Source organism: Heterocephalus glaber, unplaced genomic scaffold (assembly GCF_053883595.1).
Source record: "Heterocephalus glaber isolate CG9 unplaced genomic scaffold, H.glaber_assembly_v1.0 deba00001673, whole genome shotgun sequence".
Classification (NCBI taxonomy): domain Eukaryota; kingdom Metazoa; phylum Chordata; class Mammalia; order Rodentia; family Bathyergidae; genus Heterocephalus; species Heterocephalus glaber.
The window spans coordinates 10,759,246-10,784,102 of NW_028258410.1; the positions used below are offsets into that span (position 1 = coordinate 10,759,246).

The 24,857-nt window shown below is 45.0% G+C and overlaps 1 protein-coding gene across 4 annotated transcripts in view; it reads right to left on the reverse strand.

Annotated features, from left to right (window-relative positions):
• Phactr3 (phosphatase and actin regulator 3) overlaps positions 1-24,857 on the reverse strand; it is a 214,529-nt gene that overhangs the window by 39,199 nt on the left and 150,473 nt on the right. For all 4 annotated transcript variants that reach the window (XM_004840977.2, XM_004840976.3, XM_087197520.1 and 1 more), the window contains one exon: positions 2,048-2,201. In XM_004840977.2, coding sequence (XP_004841034.1) covers positions 2,048-2,201 — 154 coding nt within the window. The remainder of the gene's footprint in view (positions 1-2,047; positions 2,202-24,857) is intronic.

Genomic DNA, 24,857 nt, shown 5'->3' on the forward strand with positions numbered 1-24,857 from the left:
GGTCACCACAGGCCTCTCAACCTCGGACCTGAGCTTGGGCCGCCCTGGCCATACAGAGCAGGACCAGGGCAGGAAGGGGGGTGGGGAAGACTGGGTCCCAGGCTGCACTCACCAAGCGCCCAGATTTACTGAGCACCTGCCACCTGTTGGGGCAATTCCACATGCCTGCCTCCCTTACAGGTTCCCCCAAAGGCCTCGGAAGTGCCAGCACTCCCCACTTTCTGGAGGAGAAAACTGAGCTGGATGGGACAGATGGACTCGCCCAAGGTTTCCCAGGATCTGGTGCAGAGCTTGGATTCAAACCTAGGTCTATACGGTTCCAAGCCCAACTGTTCTCCAGCCCTCAGGACATAGTGTGAGACCTCACAGCCGCAGTGGACACGGGCCACACTGGGCAGCCCCTCCTTGGCATCAAGTCAAGCAGGTGACCTCACTTCCCTTTTCCAGGTAGGAGAACTGAGCCCCAGAGAAGCACAACAGCCTCAGTGTTGTGTGGTCACAGCCACCGGTGTCTGGGCTTTACTCACCACATTCCCCGTTCTCCATCATAAAGTCCACATAGAGAGCTCTGCAGGACATGGGAACCATGGGGCCCCAGGTCCACATGCAAGGCAGAAACAAGGGCTCCCCTGAAAGGAAGTGCCCTGGAATTGCCCCAGGAAGGAGCCCAGGACAGCTTTTAGGCCAGGCCTCCTCTTACCCCACAAGACATGAGGCAACATCTGGAAATGTTTTCAATATCACAGGTGGGGCTGTCCTACTGGTAAGCAGCGGGTGGGGGCCTGGGGAACACCCGAACACCCTGAAGCCCCCTCCATGGAGCTGTAGCTGGGACCCCTGTGTGAGACCCTCACTGTCCAATGTGTGGTCCACAGACTGCAGCGTGAGCACCCCGAGCCTAGCTTTACCCTGCAGCATCAGAACCTGCATTCCCAGGGGCCTCAGGGGATGGCTGGCAGGGGACAGTGAGAAGCCCTGGCAGCAGGCAGATTGAGAGAGGCACAGAGACATCGACACCCGCTGAGCAGGCCGGCACCTCTCTGCCAGCTCTAGGGCTTAAACTAGGTAGAGGCAGACTCGGGTGTCCAGTGTGTTGTCCCCCCAAGCCCAGCTCTGTGTGGAAAGCTTATAGCCAATAGGAGGGCAAGGGAGAAGCAGGAGACACCGAATTCCACACGGGGACTGTGTTCTTAGTACTTTCCTACCCTGCAGCTCAAAACACAAGTGGGGCTGACATTGGGCCCTACCTTGGGCCTGACCCAGCAAAAGGACCCAATTTTCCTGGAAGAACCCATTGGCATCCACTCTGCCGCTCTGGGATGCCCAGAGAGTGTCTGTGGATGGGGACTGGGACACACAGCGAGCACTGAGGGAGCAGCTAGCTCTTGAGAGCCACACCCCATGCCCACAGTAGACCTGGCCCCCAAAGAGCTCTGTTGAAGGCCACACCATGACACCAGCAGCACGGCAGCCCAAGCCCTGCCCCTTAAACAGTCATTTCTTCCCACAGTGGCCACCAAGAGGCCAAGTGACCACCCCGGGCCTCCAGGGGAGCAAAGAGAGTGCACACGCATGGCTCTGTGCCACAACCGGAGGCAGACCTCACGCGGTGTGTCTATATGTACACAGCTGTGCATGTGTGAGCGTAGCTTCTCTTGAAAAACTTCCAAAAGTGAGCAATAGCACATCTGCATTCTTGCCAGGAACACGGATGGAGGGGAGCAGGGGCTGCTCCCCGTCCTCATCCCTGGCAGGGCTTGTCCTTACCAGTCTGTCCCAGGCCTTTCTGGCTGTGACCTGTAACTCGGTCACACACTGGCTTGGCCTTGATTCCCCCCAGGGGACATTTGGCGATGACTGGGGACAGTTTTGATTGCATGGGAAATAACAAGTCAGACCAAGGACGCTGCTGAGCCTTTTGCATTCACAGGGGACCCTGCAGCAAAGAGCACCTGTCACCAGCACTCGCGCACCTCCGCCCAGCACAAGGGCCAGGCAGGACCTTGGACAGCGGCAGCCCTGTGAGTACCCGCACACTCCCACTTACTTGGACAGTTTCAGTTCGATCTGCTGCCGGATTTCCTGTCTTTCTTCATCAGTCCTCCTGGGGAAAATGTTCCGGTCCTCCAGCTCCTGCTTGCTCGGCCGATTCCTCAGCTTCACCGCCAGTAGCTCCTTCTTGCATCTCCTGGGCAGTGTTCCTAAGAGGCCCACCAGGGGAGAAGAGTCGAGGGGGACAGAGAAAACAGGTCTTAGAGTGCTGCTGGTTTATAATCCAGCCTCCCATAGCTGGGAGGAAGGAGCCTGGACCACAGGGCCGGGGGCGGAGCCGGAGCCGGGAGACGCCCATGCGCCACGGTGGGGCTGGGGGCATCCGCACGGGGGATGTGATGGCACCGTGCCAGCTCCCTCAGCCTCCTGAAGAGGGTCTCACCCCCAGGGGTCCAGAGAGAGTCCCGGTTGGCACCTGCTGTCCCTCGGTGATTGTTAATACCACCCACTCTGTCCTTTCCAAAGTGTCTGAGTTAGGAACGTAGCACACAGTAATCACCTATGGGGGCTGTGCCCAGCCCCATGTGCCACGGACTTTGCCTATTGTCTACCACCTTCTGGCCACACGGGTTTTCTTTCAGCTCCTGAAACAGTGGTGGCGAATCCATGGCACGCGTGTCGCAATGGGCTGTTTGTCACTGAAAGTTCTAAAAGTTTCGCCATCGCTGTCCTAGACTACCCCGTCTTTCTTTCCTCTCCACCTGGGCCGCCTGTGCGGGGCACAGCGTGAGTCAGAGCCCCCAGTTGCCACCAGGCCATGCTGTCTCAATCCCTTCCTTCGCAGACATGTTCCTGGTTGTCTAGTTCATAGTCTGTCCCCTCCACTGGAATTTAAACTCCATGACCGCCCCTTATGCCCTGCATCCCAGAACAGCGTGGAGACAGTGGGTCATCAGTGAGAATCTCAGTGAACGGAGGCCTTGCTGGCTCTGTGTCTGCTGGGCTGTTTGTTCCTGAAGTTTATGCATGTCCTGAATCAGCTGAGCGAAACTGGGGCCTGAGGAGGGTCTTGGGGAATGGAATAAATATACACAAGAACAGAGTGGCACTTGCTGCATGCAGAGGCAGAGAGAAGCACTGAGAAAGCCTGATGTCCCACTTAACTGAGCTTCCGAGCAGCAGAGCCCCTTCCACCTCGGCCCTGGTCAGGCACACTCCAACTACTGGCAAGTAACTGAAATGTCAGCCACCACAGGGTGGCAGTTTTGCAGCTGGTGGCTTTGCACTTTTACTAGGGTATCCCAGGGGCTCTGAGCCACCACCATCCCTCATGGACACGTCCTCAGATGAGGGCAAAACTCATTTAAGAAAAACGGCTCCCCAAAGGAAGTCAACTCCTACTCTGTGGGAATACGAAGCAGGGGAGTTAGACAACATGTCAGTTTAAGAGAAATTTGGGATAAAGTAAGACAAAAATGGAATTCAGCCAGGTCTTGAATTCCTAATGTTAACTTGTTTGTCATGTGCCTCAGAGAGAAAGAGAAAAATAATGACTGAAAATCATTTTAGCTGGAACTCTAGCCTGAATGTGTCTTAATAGCTTTATAAATGACTGCAGTTCTGTATTTATAGAATCATAAAGAGTCTGAAGGAGTCACATGCATTTTTTATTGGTCTTTACTGCATGTTATGGGGAAACTGAAAGCTATGGTAATGTTCATGAATTTAGGAAGTCTCAAAGGTCCCCAGACAAATCCTTCTTGAATGTCAAGGGTCTAATACATGACAAAAGGAGGACTGCCATTTTCCAGGAGCTACAGTGTGTGGGATCATTAAACTATACTGCCTGTGGTTTAATCATTTTAGCTCTTAATAAAGCACGTCCTTAAGCTTACTGCAAATGTCTCGGGACTGTCGTGACAAACTTTTCATCGTATTTGTTCTTAACTGAGAAAAATAACCTGCCACTGGAGATTTCCAGATAGATGGGACCTGGGCCTTGGGAATGCCTGCCACTGCCACTCAGTCCACCCCAGGACCACAGCAAGGACACAGAATGGCCACGTAACGAACAGCACGGGTGGGGTCACGGGAAGTTTCTGGGCTGTCTTCAGGGTGTCAGGACACCTCATCAAGGTGTCTGAAGGTCACCACATGTGCACCAAGGTGTTGCTGGGAACACCAGGAAGTTTCATGACTTCATGACGGTGGCAGTTCTTGCTACTTAAAATTCAAAAAAGGAAATTTCTAGAAAAATGGCTTGCCAGGAGGACTTTTCTTGGGTTGGGGAGACCCTTCTATTCATTTGGCTGAATTAATCTGAAGGGGCATTCCCAGAGCATCTTGTCTAACCCTGAACAGGAAGCAAAAGCCGAGACTGGGGTGAGACTTCCTATCCCCAGTGCTCATAGGAAGCGACTTCATCTCTCCCCAGTGCTCCCAAACCTGACTGCTTCCTCTTCCTCGCCCTTCCTCCAGAATCCTACTTGTAGCAGTCTTCCTCCTAAATGAATGAGGCAAGTACACAAAAATACATAAAGAGATGCTTAGCCCAGGCTTATTAATGAGAGAAAGAAATTAAACACGACCTACACTTCCAATAAGAGGGCATTTGTTAAATCATGGTCCATCTGCTCTGTCTGGACAGTGTGTACCTATTAAGAATCATGATGCATATGCTACTGAGTGACAAACCTCCCAATATAACACTAAGGAAAGAAAATTATGAAAAGAAACCATGTTATAGATAGAGATATATGTGTATATATATATATGTGGCCAAGTTTGTAAATGCATGTCATTTATTATAAAACGGCACATAAAAGATTGATCATTTTACTTAATTTTGGTCTTCTCTACTTTGTTTTTTCATCATAAATATGGTTGCCTCATGTACAGGAAATAAGATGAAAGAAGTCACTGAGAGAGGTCAGGGAAGATGGTGGAAAACTGTCCCCTCCATAAAACCAACAAGAAATCTATTGCTTTTATGCAAAACTTGTCAGAATCAGCTTTTCAAAACTCTAGAAATTAACTTAGGGTTTACAGCAATGCTGGGTGTGTATTCAAGGAATACTGGCTGAGCCTCGGGGAGAGCCCTGTGCAGTCCCAGAGTGACCCAGACAACACCTCAACAGCCCAGTCCTGGCTCCTTGCCACCTTCCACAGTCCATGCACACTCCACGTCCCTACGTGTGGGGCTCCAGGCTCATCCCCAGCCCCCGGCATCCAGCTCCCATTATCCACCGCAGGAAGCAAAGGACACTGGTGGGAAGCTCAGGCCTCCTTCACCCAAGCTCCCAGAGGCACCGATGCCGTGGTTCACCCTCTTCTTCAAAGCCCCCATTTCTCTCCTTCCAGGCATCACACCGGCCGGTGTCCCCCGCTCCATGGCCATGGCTCCACTTTTGCTGGCTCCTCCTGTTCTCCCCTCCTCTAAAGTAGGTGTGCCCAGAAGCGATCCTCAAACCTTCTGTCTCCACCAAATCTTCCTCCATGACGGACCCTAAAGTTCAACTGCTCATGGCTCGAGACTTCCATGACCAGACACAACTCCCACCACAATTCTGGGCCTGCCTAGTCAACTTTGTCACCACGCTGCCCCGGGGCTTTGCCAGCATTCAGCATTAGCATGTCCACAAGAGGACCAAGATGGAAACCCAGGCCTGCCAAGGCATCCACAGGCCTAACCATCCAGCCCTGCTGAGATCAGTAAGGCGCCCGTCTGTATGAATCTACCTCACAACTGGTGTCTAAGAGCAACACCGAGCAGCATGGACAGGCTGCTCACTGCCGGTGGCTGAGTAGAGGAGGGAGATGGGAAACCAGGCCACAGTGTGGACTCCAGCAGTCATGTGCATTCCTGTCATCACACAGCACACCCTATTTGTTTGTTCTGGTAGCTCTCTCCCTAACATGGTCATTACGTGAGCATGAAGCATTTTCACCCCATGGAGGAAAACAAATATGGCGGCTCATCACAGCAAGGTCTCCACCTTGCTTGTTTTGCCACATATTCACTCAGAAAATGTCTCAGGAATCATAGAAAACATGATATACTGAATAAGCCCCCAAGGATGTGGGCATCCTAGTCCTCAAAGGAAAAGCGAGGGCACTAACTTCTGTTTCTGTCCAAAATGAACAAGCAGGGATTTAATTGTCTTTCTCATTTGAAAACAAAACAAAACAGCAATCATCATCTATGAAATGATGGTTTCTAAGATGCTAAAAATCAGTAGCGAAGACTAGAGATGCTTCAGAGATAAAAATCAAAGGTGATCCCTAGGGTTGCCCTAGCAGACGCCTTCAGAGAGCCACCAGCACCTGGCCCGAGGGAAGGGAACCCAAGGAGAGCCCGGAAGACTCCCCGAGTGGAGAAGAGAAGCTGAGACCAAGGGCACCTCTGCACCTGGAGTTTGGAGCACACAGAAGTGGGAAGGAGAAAGAAGACTGGGAGACCTGCAGAGGCCCCCGAGTCTCCAGCACCGTGAGAAAAGGGTCCGAGACAAGAGTGTCGAGTGCGCAGCAGGCCAGGGCCAGAGCCTGTCTGAGTCATCTGGCCTAGAAAACTGCATGAGGCTTGAGACACTCTGCACCAGACACGCAGGGTCCTGCTTTGGTGATGGGGCGTAAAGAGCCCTGGATTGAGCACCACTCTGGTTCTATCGAAGATATCCTAAAAGCCAGAATTGGATGAATTTGACTGTTTGCAAGTCAATGAAATGCTTCCTAGAATGAAGTTCAAGAATATTTACAGGAATAGAAAAGAATCCAACAATCACGAAAATAAATTCACATTGCATGCCATCCAAAGTTAATACATCTGTGAAGCAGCAGGCAAAGCTCCTTGAACCTCAGGCATCATGATGAAGACAGTGTCAAGGCCATCGTGATTGAAACCAGTGAGAATGAGGAAAACAGCAGCATCGAGAGAAAGACACGTGTTAGAGACAGACAGAGGAAACGTGGCAGGAGATGTCATGTCAGAAACAACTCAAGTGAGAAGACCCTGGAGCAACATCTTTAAAGTCCTGGAGAGGGGAAACAGATAGTTCAGTCAACTTCATATTCAGCAGAAATATCTTGCAAAATTAAGGCAAAATGAATGTTTCTGTGGATATACAAAAGCTATCATCAGAGTTAACCACTAGCAGACCAGCACTACAGGAAATAACAAAAGAAATCTTTGCATTTGGAGGTACGGCACTAGATGAAACCCCGAGTCTGAGCAAGGAGAAGAGTCCTGGAAATGGTAACCACAGCGTAAATATATACATACTTATTTTTCTTTAAAAAGAACTGGCTTTATCAATAATAGTAGCGATATAGTATGAGGGGCATATTGCAGGGGCAGAGGAGATGACAATGACAGAACAAAGGTTGGCAAAGGAAAGAAGGAATGTACTTCTCTAGGGCCAAGTGGTATAACAGTTGAAGACAGCAATAAGAAAGATGCATACTCGGGCCAGGGATTTAGCTCAGTGGTTCTGCTGCCTGCCTCGCAAGCACAAGGTCCTGAGTTTGATCCCTGGTACCAAAAAAAAACAAAGAAAAGAAAAGAAAGATGCATACTAAACACTAAAGCAATCAGCTTCTGAAGACCCGAATGAAGAGTTACAGTTAAAGCCAACAGAAGAGATAAAATAGAACAGCAAGCCTGATGCAAAAGAAGGCAGAAAGAGGAGTGAAAATCATGTGGAACAAATCATGTGGAAAATAAACAGCCAGATGCTAGATTCAAACCTAATAAAATCAATCATATCAAATGTAAATATTTTGAACACACTAGTTAAAGATTATCAAAATGGTTTAAAAATCAAGATCAAAGAAAATGATCCCTACAAAATATGCACTTTAAACAGATACAAACAGATGATAAATATACCATTCTTACACTAATAAAGCAAAGCTGAAATGAGTATGTTAATATCAGATAAGGTGGACTTCAGAGCATGAGATAGAAAGGGTCATCTCATAATTATAAAGCAATAACTTCACCAGGAGGGCATAAAGATCTGATAAAACTTCTGAGAGCTTAATCAACATACAGAGCTGTGAAAATTCCTCTCTAATTCATACAACAAGTCAACAGAAATCTGTAAGTATTGTGAAGACTTGAATAACACTACCAACATTGCCAATCTGATCTAACATTAATGACACACACATACCATTTATGATACTTACCAAGACAGACCATATTTTGTCTTAATAAATTTCAAAGGACTTAAGTCATGCAAAACATGTTCTCTGAGAAGAGTGGAATTAAACTGGAAATCAATAACAAAAAGATCTCTAGAAATCTACCCAAATATTTGGAAACTAAGTATAACCTACAGTTCCAAGAAGCATTCAAATAGGAAACTAGAAAGTGTGTTAAAGCCAATCAAAATACATTACATCAAAGTAATACTAAGAGGAAAATTTATGGTAGTGAATGTCTGTATTAAAAAAGAAATATAACAAGAAAAAGAAGAGCAAAAAAAAAAAATCACAAATGGGGGATAGAGAGATACTAAAGATCAGAGCAGAAATCAGCAAAACCCAAACCAGAAAAACAATAAAGTTATCCAAATCAAAAGCTGGTTCTTTGAAAAGATTGATAAAAGTAACAGATTAAAAAAGAAAAGAATATTCTTCCTCTAAGATGAGGACAAGAATATTGAACTTCTGGGGCCGGGGATTTAGCTCAGTGGTTTGGCTGCCTGCTGCGTAAGCGCAAAGACCCGAGTTCGATCCCTGGTACCAAAAAAAAAAAAAAGAATATCGAACTTCTATTAAGCTTTACACGGGTAGCCCTAAACAGTACAATAAGGCAAAAAATGAGGAAACCAGATTCATACTGGAAAATAATTACATTGTCTACATTCTCAATGTGATTATTTATGTAGACTATCCAACGGCATGCCATTAGAACAGCTAAGCAAAATTAGCAAAGGTTGTAGGATACAATGTTGCCACATCAGAAGAACTATAGTTATATTTCCATACACTGGCAACAATCAAACTGAAATTAAAAACGCTAGATAAATAGCTTCCCAAATACAAAATACTCAGACAAGTTTCTGGTAAAAAAGACGTGAAATACTTGTTCATTGAAAACTACAAAACATTTATCAAGGAATTTTTTAAATGACCTAAATAAATGGGGAGAAATACCATGTCTATGACATGAAAGACTCAAAACTATTATGGTAGCAGTTCTTCCCAAAGTGATCTAGAGATCCAACACAAACCCAGTCAAAATTCCAGTAGGTGCACACGCACGCCCTTTGTGTGTGTGCGTGTGTGTGTGTGTGTGTAAAATGATAAACTGATTCTAAAATGCATGTGGAGGGCTAAAGGATCAAAATTAATCAAAACAATTTTCAAAAAGAAAAAACTTGAGGGGCTAAGATATTTGGTTTCACAATTTGTAAGGCTACAATGATCAAGACAGTGTGATACTGGAGTAAAGCATCGAATCAATGGAACAGAATAGAAAGTTCAGAAATCAAGCCACTTGTGTATCTAGAATTAGACAATTCATTTTTGACAAGGGTACAATAGTATTTCAGTGAAGAGAGTATTTTTGTCTTTTCAGCGAATGGTACTGCCTATTTGGATATTCACCTGTAAAAAATCAGTTTTGATTTATAACTCACACCATGCACAACATTTGTGCAACAAAATGAATCATAGACAAATGTAAAACCTAAAATTAAAACCTTCGTGACCCTGGGTTTGGCAAAGATTTCTTAAAAAGAAGAAGTATAAGCCATAGTAGAATGAATTGATAGATCAGCCTTCATCACATTAATAACTTCTGCCCTTCCAAAGACAGAAGTATTAAAAAGCAATCCACAGACTAGTTTGAAATGTTTGCAAAACATGTGTCTGGTGAAAGACATTCATCTAAATTTTATAATGAATTCTCAGAACATAAGAAAACAAGTTTTTAAAAATGTCATTTTGAAAATTAGACAAAATGTTTGAATAGATATTCCACCAAAGATGGTACGGTAGGAAGTAAGTATATAAAAAATGCAAGGGCTGGGGATTTAGCTCAGTGGTTCCACATCTGCCCTGCAAGAGCAAGGTCCTGAGTTCAATCTCCGGTACCAAAAATAATAAATAAATAAATAAAAAATGCTCCATGTCACTGTCAATGGGACAGGGAAGAGGTGTCATGTAGAAGCTGGAGGGAAACAGAAGAAAATTTGGAGGAGTGATAGATGTGAAACCATCACAATTAAGTTAGCACAGGTATATACACGTCAGAACTCAATGTCATAAAACTTGCATATGTTTTCAGCCTTTTGTATTTCAGTTATACTTCAGTAAAGCCCTATAAGCGAGTCATAGATTAAAGGCAGCCCTGCAGATAACCATATAAAAGAGCAGCAAATCGTGATCTTATAAAAAAATTATGTTCTCAAGAGAACAGGCCCTGCCCTGCCTGCCTGCATACACTGCACCGTCCCTGGACATCTTGCATTGTGACCCAAGTTGGAGAGGAGCAGAGTGGACCAACTACCAAGTCCTAGCCAGGTCTGGACCTTGGTTCTCCTCGGCACTGGGCAGCAGAACTGACAGCCAAAAGTTGACAGCCCAACTGTGGACAAGACCAACACCCCAGGGGAGAGTTTCACTACAGGGCTGACCTGTTACCCTCCCACAGAGACCAGTGAGAGGCAGTCTTGGGAGACAAGCTTGGAGAAGATAAGAGCTAGACAAAGATCTCCTGAGATCCTCTAAGGAACTCAAGCTCAGGCCAGGAAGATCGCAGGCCTTGTATTTAGTGGTAGGAGGCCAAGTACGGTGGGTGGTGAGTGTAACCTGCTGAAGGCGTGGATCTGAAGGAGACAGCATTTAGTCCAGTGGTATGCTTGACCTCTTGCACCACTCCCTACATCCAGCAGAAACCAATGGTCTGATATACTGGAGGCCACTATCTGGGTTGCCTATGTGTGCATACTAAAACCATAGACCTCCTTGCTTTGTTAATGGGTGGTTTATGAGTGGTTCTTAGAGTCTGTTGATAATCACTTTATATTCCGTGCTATTGTCTCTGACTTTCCTACTAGAGCCAAGGTTATATGGCTTTTGCTATCAATTGGTTTCTCTATATGCCTGGGGTTCACAAATAACACTATGGCCCATTCTTGAAGAACCAGGTAGTGGGCCAAAGTAGTGCAAATCCAAGCACAGAGCACAGAAAACAAAAAATAGAAACATGAGAAGACAAGGCAGCAAAATGCCCCCCCAAAACTCCCAACTCCCCGAGAGCTGATCTAGAGGGCATAGGGGGAGGAAAACATGAATCACACAGCAGAAACGTCTGAAGGGCACCAAAGGAGGTAAAAACAGTAAGGTGCTTGGTGAATTCAAAGGAGGTGTAACAGACGATGACTGTAGTGAGACAAGTGATTAGTAAGTCTAGAGAAGACTAAAAATACCTTGTGGCTTGAAAGAAAGATGCAAAACATGAATGCCACACACAGAAAAGAATGGGAATCCATAAAAAGCTCCAAATAGAAGCCTAGGACATTAAAAATATGATTGGAGGGCTGGCAATTTATTCAGTGGTTCCCCCACCTGTCTTGCAAGCACAAGGTCCCGAGTTCGATCCCCAGTACCAAAAAAAGGGGGGGGGGCTGGGGACATAGCTCAGTAAGAAAGCTCTGAGTTTAATTCCCAGATACCAAAAATATGATTGGAAGAATGGGCAGCAGAAGTGACCAAGGTGAGGACAGGGTGTCAGACTCAGAAGACAGGGCTGTGGTTAGTGATCAGTTAATGAAGGGTATCGCAAAAACACAAGAGAGTGTGAGAAATGGATCCAACAGCTGCCGGATGACTCAAAGAAGACTAATATGGGAAATATTGGAATAAATGAAAAATCAGGAGACAGCACAAAGGACATAAAAATAAACCTGTTTACAGAATAGCAGAAAGCTTTTCAGACATGGAAAAAGAACCTACAGGTAACATACAGATAAGTGAGATGTACAGAACCCTGAATACCCTGATCAGAAGACAAAACAAAAAACAAAAACACTCCAAGCCACCTCATAATTAAAATATCAGAAATCCAACATAAAAATAGAGTTTTAAAAGCTGCTAGAGAGAAGCAACAAATCACTTATACAGGAAAACCCATCAGAATTAAAACAGACTTAACTCAAATGTTAAGGGCAAGGAGAACATAGAATGAAATGTTTCAAGTCCTAAAAGAAAACAACTGTCAAGCCAGACTGATATACCATAAAAAATTATCTTTCAAAATTGATGGAAAAATAAGATATTTCCATGATAAAGAATAACCTAAAGGAATTCATGACCAAACAGCCTTTCAAAAATTCTCAAGGATATCCTAAAAAGAGACAAAGAAGCCAACAATGCCAAAAGGTCCAATAGAATGAATATATCAGGTAGGGACACTAATTAGATAGGAAAGAAAGCAAAACAACAACAACAGGTAAATAATACAATGACAGGAACAAGTCCATACTTATCAATTATAACTATCAATGTGAATGGACTCAATTTGCCTATTAAAAGACACAGATTAGTAGAATGGATCAAGAAAAGAAATCCAATGGTATGCTGTATATAAGAAGTATTTAACACAAAATATTCATAGACTAAATTCAAAAGTCAAAGGATAAAAAGCAATATTCCATGCAACAGGATCACCAAAACAAGCAGGAGTTGCTATCCTATTGACAGACAAAGTAGATTTTCAGCCAAAGCTGATCAAAAGAAGCAAAGAAGGACATTACACATTGGTTAATGGAACTATTCAACAGGAAGAGATAACGACTATAAATATATATGCAACAAACCACAGTGCACCCAACTCATAGAGCAAACTCTAAAGGACACAAAAAACCAGATAAGCATCAATATAATTATAGCTGGGGACCTAAATATCAAATTATCACAAATAGATCAACTAAAAAAATCAACAAAGAAATACGAGTTGAACCAAATCTTTGAATAAATGGACTTAATAGATACATACAGAGTGCTCCACCCAACAACAACAGAATACACATTTGTTTTGGCAGCACATGGTACCTTCTCTAAGACATACCACATACTAGCTAATAAAAAATGCACAAGTGAATGCAAAAGAATCAAAGCTATCCCACACATATTATCTCATCCAATCGCAGTACAATAAAACTAGAAAGCAAAAGCAAAAGAAACCACAGAAACTATGGAAATATATGGGAATTAAACAATACACTCTTGAATGAATAACCAGTTGGTCACAAAAGAAATTAAGGAAGAAATAAGACAGTTCCTAGAATTGAATAACAATGCTAGTACAATCTACTAGAACTTATAGGATCCAATAAAAGCAGTCCTACAAGGGCAGTGTACTATCTGTGAATGCACAAATCAGAAAAATAGAACAAGCCCAAATTAATAACCTAATGATGCATCTCAAGACCCTAGAAAAACAAGAACAACCCAAATTCAAACCGTGTACTAGGAATAAATTATAAAAACCAGATTTTAAAAAATTAATGAAATGGAGTCTAAAAAGCAATAAAAAGAATCAATGAATTGAAGAGCTGGTTGTTTGAAAGGATAAACAAAATAGACAAACCCTTAGCCAATCTAACCAATAAATAAATAAATGAAAGGAAAGACACAAATCACAATGGACACTGCTGAGTTCAGAAAATTAATATCAACTCCCTCACAAACATATATGCCAAGCAATCTGAGAACTCATAAGAAATGACGAGACTCCTAGATAAATATGAATTACCAAAACCAAGCAAAGAAGCTTCAAAAATCAAACCTACCAATTAAGAAAAGCCCAGGGCCTGAAAGATTCACAGACAAAATGTACAAGCACTTCAGGGAAAATTTAACACCAACACTCCTCAAATTTTTTTGGAATTAAGAGGGCAGGAGTATTCCCAAAATCATTCTTGGAAGCTAGCATTACTCTGATCCTAAAACCTGATAAGAATCTAACCAAAAAGAAAACTACAGACAAATCTCTCTAATGAACATAGATGCAAAAATTTTCAACAAGATACTGGGAAACAGAATGCAGCAAATCATCAAAAAGATTATATAGTATGACCAAGCAGGCTTCATCCCAGAGATGCAAGGATGGTTCAATATATGCAAATAAATAAATGTAATTCATCACATAAAGAAAAGCAAGCACAAAAATCATATGATTGTCTTAATAGGTGTACCAAAGCCCTTTAACAAAATCCAACAGCCATTCATGATAAAAAACCCTGAAGAAAACAGGTACAGAAGGACTCATCTCAATCTGATAAAAGCCATTTATGACCAACCTACTGCCAACATCATATTAAAAAGGGGCAATTGAAAGCCTTCTCTCTAAATTCATTACCACTCCTGTTCAACACAACCCTTGAAACATTAGCCAAAGCAACCAGGCAAGAGAAAGAAATACAAGAAATACATATAAAAAAGGATGACTATATAATTATTTGCAGGTGACATGATCCTATACCTACAAGATCCAAAAAATTCCACCAAAAGACTAGAATGAATAGCCAAATTCAACAAAGTAGCAGGATATGAAATAACCACACAAAAATCAATAGCATTCCTATACACTAATAATGAATTCACTAGGAAGAAATTAGGAAAATACCACCATTCACAATAGCATCAAGAAAAATCAAGTACTTAGGAATTAACTTAAGAAAGTTAAAGACCTCTACAAAGAAAATTATATCACTCTGTAAAAGGAGAGTAAAGAGGACATCAGAAAGTGGAAAGATATCCCATATTCCTGGATAGACAGAACTAATATAGTAAAAATGGCTGTACTAATACCAACAATATTCTCACAGATCTATATAAACAATCTAAAACTCCATGGAACCAGAAAAGACCCAAAATAGCAAAAGAAATTCTAGGTAACAATAGCAAAGCAACAATCATTACTATCCCAGATTTGAAGTTATATCAAAAGCTACAGTGATTTAAAAAAAAAAGCATGGTACTGGCACAAAAAACAGAAATGTAGATCAATGGAATAGAATAGAGGAAGCAGAAATAACCCTAGACACTTTGAATTATTTGATCTTTGACAAAGGGGCAAAAAACATACACTGGAGGAAAGATTGCCTCTTCAAAAAATGGTACTGGGAAAACTGGATATCCACATGCAGAAGATCGAGTATAGATCCATATATCTCACCATGTACTAACTAAAATCAAATTGCATCAGAGATCTAAATGTTAAAGCAAAGAATCTGCTAGAAGATAAAATAGGTAAAACTCTTGAAGACATAGGTGTAGGCAAGGACTTCCTGAACAGAGAACTCCAGTGGAAGAAGAAATACTGAGAACCAACAAATGGGATCATATCCAATTAAACCGCTTCTGCACAGCAAAGGAAACAACCAGCACAGTGAAGGGACAGGTGAAAGAACTGGAAAAAATTCTGCCAATGCTTCCACTGACAGTGGACTAACATTTAGAATATATAAAAAACTCAAAAAAAATTAGACTCCCCCAAATAAAAGACCTGATAAAAAACTGGGCAACCAAAATGTATAGACACTTCTCACAAGAAGGAAAGTACAGATGTCCAGTAAGCACATAAAAAATGTTCAACATGACTGGCTATAAGAGAAATGCAAATTAAAACTACATTAAGATAGGCCAGGGATTTAGCTCAGTGGTTCTGGCACCTGCCTCACAAGTGCAAGGTCCCGAATTTGATCCCTGGTACAAAAATAACCCCCCCAAAAAACCCCATTAAGATACAATCTTATCCTAGAAAGAATGGCTCCCATCAAGAGTTATTAATAGTAACAAACGCTGGTGAGGATGTGGGGAAAAAAATCTCTTCTACATTGTTGATAGGAATGTAAACTAGAAAAACCACTATAGAAATCAGGGTAGCGATTTCTCAAAAAACTAAAAATAGAAATTTCATTTGACTCAGCTATCCCCCTTCTAGATATCTTCCCAAAAATGTTAAAATCATGTTAACAGAGATACATGCAAACCCATGTAGATCGCAGCACAATTTGTGATAGCTAGAGCTTGGAACCAGTGTACATATCCATCAACTGATGAATGGATAAGGAAAATGTGGTTTTTATATACAATGGGGTATTATTGTGTCATAAAGATAAACTTGAGGCATTTTTAGGCAAATGGATGCTACTTGAGAACATATCAAGTAAAACAAGTCAGACAGGCAAGCTTAAATATCACATGGTTCCTCTTATATAAGAAACTCAAAAAATATATATATATACTTACAAATAAAGAGCAAAACTGAAGGTAGAGAAATAGGCAGTAGGCAGAAGTTCAAATGATTCCCCAAATTTTCTATTCTGTTGTTCTAAAAATATTTAAATATATATGCTAATTTGTTTCATTTACACTACCAGTCTCTCTTAGTTCATTGAAAAGAAGGTTTTGCACTATTATCTGTTTCTTTTTGTGAAAGGGATTCTTGTCTGTGACTTACACCCTGAGTGACATTTTGACTGTTCCTTTAAGCCTATGGAAAGTGATCCAAGGGAACCAGGGCAAGGGGTGTAGGAGGGAAGGGCAATGAGAGGAATGAAAATGTGCCGTGGACCGGATGCTAAAAACCCATTAGTGCAGACCTGGTAGCCATGACATGAGCTAAGAAAAGTACTACCAACAAGTATGAAAAAGGGGAAAAGGGAATCAGAGGAGAAGGGGAGAGAAGGGAAAGGGGATTAAAAAGACAAACTGGAATATGTACGTGTGACCACTCCCCAAGGTGATGATGAACTGCATGAATTGTAAACACGTACTAATAAAATTTAAAAATTATTAAAACAGATTATGGTACACAGTATATTATTGGTATTCTCCAATTATTTTGTTATGAAATTTTGTTTCTTTTTAATACAACTAAGATGAGTGTTTTTATATTTTCTTAATTAATACCTACATGTACTATATTAAAATAAAAAATTATCTTCTCAGATTGTGTCCGTTCAGGGGATAGTCTGCTATCTCCATGAGGACAAACCCCTCCTTTCTGGAGGACATGGCTCTCACCAGACAACAAAGCTCACAGCACCTTGATCTCGGACTTCTCAGGCTTCACGACTAGGAGAAAATAAACTTCTGTTCTTTGTAAACAAGCCAGTCTCGGGCATTTTGCTATTGCAGCACAAAAGGGCTAAGATGATGTGTTAACCACAGAGAGCTCCATGAGCACCTGTCAGCTCCACACACACCTGTTGTCCGTACAGCGAGATACCTGCTAAGTGCATAGGAGACCTCCGAAAACACCTGCTAAATGCACAGAGTGATTTCCCTGAGCATCTGTTAACTGCATGGAAAGACCTCAGTAAGCACCTGTCACACACCAGTGACCGGCTGGGCGAAGGATCATGCCGAGTACCCGGCCAGCCTCTTTTGCTCATTCCTCAGGACAGCTGCAGCAGGTTCTGGAAGGCTCTGTCTCTCAGCTGCTTCCAGCTCATCCATCTGCTCATCTTAAGGAAAGATGTGAGGAGGCCAGAGACACCATCTCAGTCCCCACCCCAGCAGGGCCTGGGTTGATCTCCTCCCATCATTGGCTTGTCAGATTCTCAATGGGAAGATGAACATGTCCTTCTCTGAGAGGAAACTGAGGCTCACGGAGATGTGGCAGCCCCAAGGCCACACATGTGGGGACCTGAATGAATGAATTCTGAGAGGTGTTCAGGGCCTGGAGCCCAGCCAAGGCCACCAGATCCCAGGCTGGCCTCCGCTCTGGGGCACTGAGCAGGGTGAGTGGTGAGGCCACCTTGCCAGGCCTCCTCTGCGGAGGGGCTAGGCTGGAGCAGGGCAGTGAAATAGCAAACCAACTTGGAAGTGTGCTTGTAACAGTGGAAGCATATTCTGATTTCTGAATCTGAATGGCAGTTAGGAGTCAGAGAACATGTGACATTTTATTCCCTACAAGTAAACAGAAAAGCCGATTCCTGCCCGGGCTTCCTCAGAAGCAGTGGACGAAGAGGGATGTCAAGACACAAAAGGCTTTGTGGGTCAGGTCCCGTGTACTGTGCAGCATAACCGGCCAGGGACACAGTGGCCTGATGGACACCCAGGTACTGCCTGTCTCCTTTTGCAGCTGTGACTTGGTTTTGCTCACCACACATGCGGGAGGTGCTCACTAACACACCAGAATGGCTGCATGGTCCATGTGTGACCCTAAGTGGGACAGAACTCCTCTCGTGAGCGCACAGGATGGACATTTGGTCTGCCCACACTCTCCTGTTCCCGCTTTAGCGAGGAGTCCGACCCGCCATTCCCAGGCATGAAGCCGATGGCAGTGCTCGGCCTGCAGCTCTGGGTCAACCCTTTCGACCTCAGTCACTCCTGGTAGACGGAGTTGTTCGCAGCAAACAGCCTGCGTTGGGGACAGGGCTTGGACCTGAGAATTCTGCAGACCTGACAGAGCTGGGCTGAGGCCTAAGCAGGACCAAGAGGCCCGTGTGCTCCGTGTGGTTCTCAGGACTTGCAGCAGTTGCCCTGACAGGTGCTCAGCAAGGTCCCTCTGCGCAGTTACACGTCTCAGACAAGGCATAGAAGAAATGTCCCTCGACTCAGTGAAAATGACAAGCCCACGGCTAACCCACTCCACGGTGAAAAGCTGAAAGCTTTTCTTATAAGATCAGGAACAAGACAAGGTTGGCAACTCCCACCACTTCCAGTCAACAAAGTACTGAATGTTCTATCCGGTGAAATTAGAAAAGAAAAAAGAAAAAGCATCCAAACTGGAAAGGAAGGCTAAAACTCTGAGGATGACAATGTCTTATACTGAGAAAACCCTAAAGACGCTACCAAAAAAAAAAAAAATCTCACAATAAATCTACAAATTCAGTAAAGTTTCAGGATACAAAAATCAACATACAAAAAACCAGCTTTTTAACACATTAACAATGAACTGTCTGAAAAAGAAATTAAGAAATCAATCCCATTCAGGGTAGCATAAAAATACTTAGGGATCAATTTCACCAACAAAGTGAAATAAGTATGTACTGAAATTTTACAAATCTTAAAACCTGTCTGGGAATATAAAGGACCTCAACTAGCCAAACTGATGGTCAGCAGAAAGAACAAAGCCAGAGGCATCACACTGCCTGAACCCAAAATCTGTTACAATGCTGTCCTAATCCAAACAACCAGGCCGGCACAAAACCAGATACATGGACAGGTAGAACAGGAAAGAGCCCAGAAACAAACTGCTTCTAAGGCTAACTGATTTTCCATTAAGATGGCAAGAATATACAATCGGAAAGGACAGTCCTTTTAATAAATGGCATCGAGAAAACTGGATACCTATATTCTGAAGAACAAAACTGAAGTCTTTTCACACACCGCATACAAAAGTCACTGTGAAATGGATTAAGGACTTAAACATAAGACCTGAAGCTGCTACATTACTAGAGGAAAACGGGGAAATGTTCCACAACATTGTCCACAAATATGTCTTGTATATGATCCCAAAAGTAAAGACCAAAGCAAAATTAAACAAATGAGATTGCATCAAATTAAAAAGCACAGCTAAGGAAACAAGCTAAAGAGCCCACAGATGGGGAGAAAGTATATGCAAACCATCTACCTGATAAGAGGCTTATATCCAAAGTGCACAAGGAATGTGAACAACCCAAGAGCAAGGAAGCAAAGAACCCAGGTCTTTAAAAATGGAGGAAACAATGTAAATAGACATTTCTGAAAATAATATATATACATTTATATTTGCACATGACCTCTAACCATCAGAGAAAAATGCAAATTAAAACCACAACGAGGGCCCAGGGATTTAGCTCAGTGGTTTCGCCGCCTACTGCGCAAGCACCCGAGTTCGATCCCTGGTACCAAAAAAAATAAAAATAAATAAAAATAAAACCACAATGATATTATCACCTCATGCCTGTTAGAAAGACTATTATGAAAAAGAAGACACGTGTTGGCACAGATGTGGAGAAAAAGGCTCTGTGTACTTTTGGTAGGGGTGTAAATTAATGCACACATTATGGAAAACAAGATGGAGGTGTCTCTGAACACTAAAAGTGGAATTACATATGATACAGCAATCCCATTTTGAGCACATATACAAAGGAACTGAAATCGGTATGCATTAGAGATACCTGCACGCCTATGTTTACTGCACCCTCATTCACAATAGCTAAAATATGTCAGCAACCCATGTACCATCATCACTGGATAAATGAACAAAAATTGTGGCATTTGTATACAACAGAATACTATTCAGACTTTTAAAAGGAAGTTAAGGAGGAAATTCTGTCATTTGCGGCAACATGGATGAACCGTGAGGACTTTATGCTAAGAGAAATAAGCCAGTCACAGAATGACAAATGCTGCATGCTGTCTCTTAGAGCTGGAATCTAAGAGCTGAACTTACAGGAGTAGAAAGCGGAATGGTTACCAGAGGGTGGGGAAAAAAGAGACCTTGGTCAAAGAGATCATTCTAGTTAGACAAAGGGAATGATCTCTAATGAGCTACAGACGTGGCTATAATAATGCACTCTACAGTTCAAAATCGCTAAAAAGTTAATTGTATGTTTTTACCACAAAAAAGTAAGTATGGAAGGTGATGGATTTGTCATTAGCCTGGTTTGATTATTCCACAAATTGCTCATGTCATGGAACATCACATTGTGCTCTCCCAAAAATAGAGTCTATACAATTATTATTTGTTAATTTAGAAGACTTCGGGCTGGGGATTGGGCTTTAGTGGTTCTGCCACTTGCCTTGCAAGCTCAAGGACTCGAGTTGGATCCCCAGTACCAAAAAAAAAAAAGACTGATTCTCAAGCTTGGCTAGTTTAGGATCCTGCGTTTCATTAGAGCTCTCCAAAGAAGCAGAAATAATATACACACACCCCACAGAGACATGCATGTAACGTGTGTGTATATACACACAAGTACATGTGTGTGTGAACATACATGTGGTGTACAGTGTGTGCATAAAGACGCGGATGTGGTGGCCCATGCCTGTAATGCAGCTACTGAGGAGACTGAAGCAGGATCACAAGTTCAAGCCCGGACCTGGCAGCTCTGTGAGACCCCGAACTAAGGTTTGGCGTGAGGAGCATGCGTCTGAATGCACCGCTGGGAGGCGAGGCCTGGTGGGAAGGGGCGGTCCCTGGGCGTGCGGCCCAGAAGCGCGCATCTCACGTCCCAGCTCCTCCCTTCTCTCTCTGCTTCCGGATCGCTGTAACGTGAGCATCTTTCTCCCACCAGCACCCTTCCACCCTACCCTCCTTGCCTCTGAGCCAGCCAACCATGGGCTGAAAACCAAAATAAATCTTTCCTCCTGTAAGTGTCGGGTACTGGGTCCCAGGGACAAGAAAAGTGACTAAGAAATCCTGCCTCAAAATAAAATTGAAAAGGGCTGGGGATGTACCTTGGCAGAATGCTTGCCTAGCATGCACGAGGCCCTGGGTGCATCCCCACCACTAAAACAAACAAGAGCAATGACTCACACAGGTGTGGGACTAACAAGCCCCCAAGGCAAGGCAGCCCAGCAGGCTGGAGTCTCGGGCCAGGGTTGACGTAGTCCTGAGACAGAACTTCCTCTCCTCCGCCGGGAAACCTCAGATTTGTCAAGGCCTTCACCTGCTTGGAAGAGGCATTACCGAGGGCAACCACTAAGTCAATTAACGGCAGGTGATTCTCACATCTCCAGAACACCTTCACAGACGCCTCAGTAGTGTAGGGCTAAACAACTGGTGGGATCACGCGATCACATGGGCACACAGGAGTGACTTCATCTGGGGAGGCTGTGGAGCCCCAAGGCCAGACCCCCGGGGTGGGAGTGCAGTTCCTCCAGGGGGAACACGTGTCAGTTCTTTTAAAGATGTGCAGCTGGGCCAGGCACCATGCTGTACACCTGTAATCCCATAGTCTGAGAGGCAGACACAGGAGGATTGCAAGTTCATGCCCAACCTGTCTCAAAATAAAAATTTTTCAAAAGAGCTAAGGTTGCAGTTCAGTGCGAAGGCCCTGGGTTCAATCTCCAGTGCGGGGAAAGTGCTGCTGGCCTGGGCCTTGGTGCTCTGAGACACACAAGCCGAAGTTTTCTTTGCTTGTTCCCATCTGCTGCCCGTCCCCAGTCCTGAGGTCGCCCCTGGGCGGGTCCTGCCCAACTCCATGTTGTGGGCCAGCTACAGACTTCGTTCACCGACCTACAAGGTGCTCCCCAACTCGGAGTCAGGTGGAGGAGCCAGAGGCCTGGGCTCAGAGAGGGCGTGTTCCTTTTCCTGTCTGCCCTTGAGAACGGACAGTAACACCTTGCACATGAGAAGGCTGGGGATTAGCAATAGAATACCTAAGTGCTGACCAAGGCACCTGACAGGAAGTATGGTTCCCATCCATCCATCCTCCATCCGTTCCAGCCCTGTGGCAGCCGTGGCTGTCGCTGGATCTACTGAGTCCCACCCCCACGGCTCTGCCACTTAGTGCTCAGCAGGGACAGCCAGAGCCTGCTGTGCCCCTCCCCAAGCTCCCCACCAGGTGATTGGTGGTTCTTGGAGCATTCTGCAGCCAGCAAGCATGTCGGCATCAAGAGGGACATGGCTGGGTCTCCCCACCTTCCAAGAAAAGGCAGTGAGGGTCTGGTGTCCTGTGAATTCACCAAGGTGACGGCTTCAGGTGAGCCCTTGCTTCCTCAGGTAGCTTTTCACCTTACAAAGTGAAGCACTGCAAGAGGCTTTTCCATGCGCCCTCCCAGCAGGGACATGGGATTTGAAAGACGAAGCACACATTAGCATGTATTTTCCACAGGCCCATGAAGGGAGGGTCCTGGGCCTTCCAAGAGGGCCACCCCCTCTGTGTTTAGGCAACTTGTGAGCCCTCTTTATGTGGTGGTTTCTAATGCTCATCTGCTCACACGGCCTCGCTGTTCTCTGAGTAGAGCAGGGCCCTGAATGTCACTCATGGCGGAATCCAATATGGGGGTTCTTCTTAGTTCAGGCAAGTATCTGGACTATCGTGGAGAAGATGGGAAACAGGACCAGTGTGGACATGCATGCCAGTAGGGCAGCGGTCAGCCAGCTCAGGAGCAAGGATGGGGCAGGTGTGGGAATGAGCTTGGTAGGAGAATGCGTGCCTAGCATGCACGAGGCCCTCAGTTCAATCCCCAGCACTTAGAAAGAAAGGCACCACCTGCTGGGGCAGCTCCCTGGGCTGAATGACGAGACTGTAGAACCCTCACACTAGGGTCCTGGGTATTCACTGCGTATTTATGGTCTTCCCAGGACCAGACCCAACTTGCCAGAGGGGTCATTTCTTGCCATTAGCGGTGATGGCTGTGGTGGGGCAGCTGCTCTTCGCCTCTCGGGAGTCAGAATGGCCCATTAACCCTGTGCGGGCATCGGCAGAGCCTAAGAGTCGGGATCCTTCCAGCACCACACACTGAGCCCCACGTGCTTGGTGCCACCCGTGCCACGTCTCTGCAACTTTACCTTCATCTTTCAACCCCTCTTTCTGCCTCCCCTGACACTTGCCACGGCCTGCCATTGACAAAGCATAGAAAGCACCAAGTACGTGGAGTCTGTAAGCCAGTGCTGTGGACTCAAGCTTGAGTGGAGCAAATATAAAGGGTCAAGGAGAAAAATCAACCTAGAAGGAAGAGCATTCCTGCTGCCTGCCCTGGGTTAGAGTTCTTGCCCCATCTTCTAGAGAGAGGGCTGGACATGGTGGAGGAAGCCCAGAGTGTGTGGATTCTTCCTGAGCCTGGATCAGTAAGAAGGCCCAGGTGAGAATAAGCCTGTGTCAAAAGAGGAACAAACAAGTGTTTTCTTGTGCTTTTCACATACTGCATTTGAACACTGAATTGAAATAAAGTGTTGAAAACAGGCATCTGACATTTTCACGTCTCAAGCTTCAATCAGCTATTTTGAATAACAAAAATGTGCTGAATTGGTCCAGGCACACTGGGTAATTCCTACGCTCTCATGTATTCTCTCTCTATGACACGGAGTGTGGTTGGGGAGGTGTATGTGCCTGTGAGTCCATGTAAAAGGTAACAAAGATGGGGCAATTCGCCTCATCACCTCATCGAGTCCCTCCGATCACTTCCAGCCCAAAGGCTCACACTTTGTCTGCTGACGGCGTAGCAATCTGCTGCAGATCTGGCCCACGGCTGACTTAACTGGCCCCCTAACATTTCCCATTTTCCCGTCACAGTCCTATTCCTGTCCACACCCACACAGCCCGCTTCTCAAGGACAGAACGAACTCCCCCACCAGGGACACAGCGATGTCTGAAGACATCTGCAGTGGGGGATGCTACCGGCATTTGGGGGTGAAGCTCACGGATGCTCCCCAACACCCTACAGAGCACAGGGGGGCCCCAAATGGCACGAAATCCTCACATCCACAGGTTGTTCTGCAGGAGCCCTTGGACCCCATTCCTGGAAGCAAAGCTGCAGGACCAGAGAGTGCCGGTGGCTGGAAGCCTCTCCAGGGAGGCGGCACCGGTCTACGGCTGCGGCAGCCATGCAGGAGTTGCTGTGTCCCAGGCCTGCGCTGGCCAGCATCCTACCTGCCCAGCCCCATCCGGTGGAGACCATGTGCCGGTGTCTGTCCCAGAGTCTGCCCCAGAGCCTGCCCCTTCTACCCGGGCTTCTCTGAGCTTTGTTTTCCTTGCCCCACTGACCTGCAGTGTCCTCACAGAGCAAGTCTCGCCCGGAGCCTTACAGGGAGGACCTCACAGCTGCTGCGATGGCTGCCCCGGGCTCGGGCTCGGGCACGGTGACCGTGGGGCTGCAGTTACTCTCACTCGCCGATACTGCCAAGCACTGAGCAATGAGGCAGGCCGCGGCCCCAGGACACCCAGACTTCCGCCTGTGGAGGGCAACGC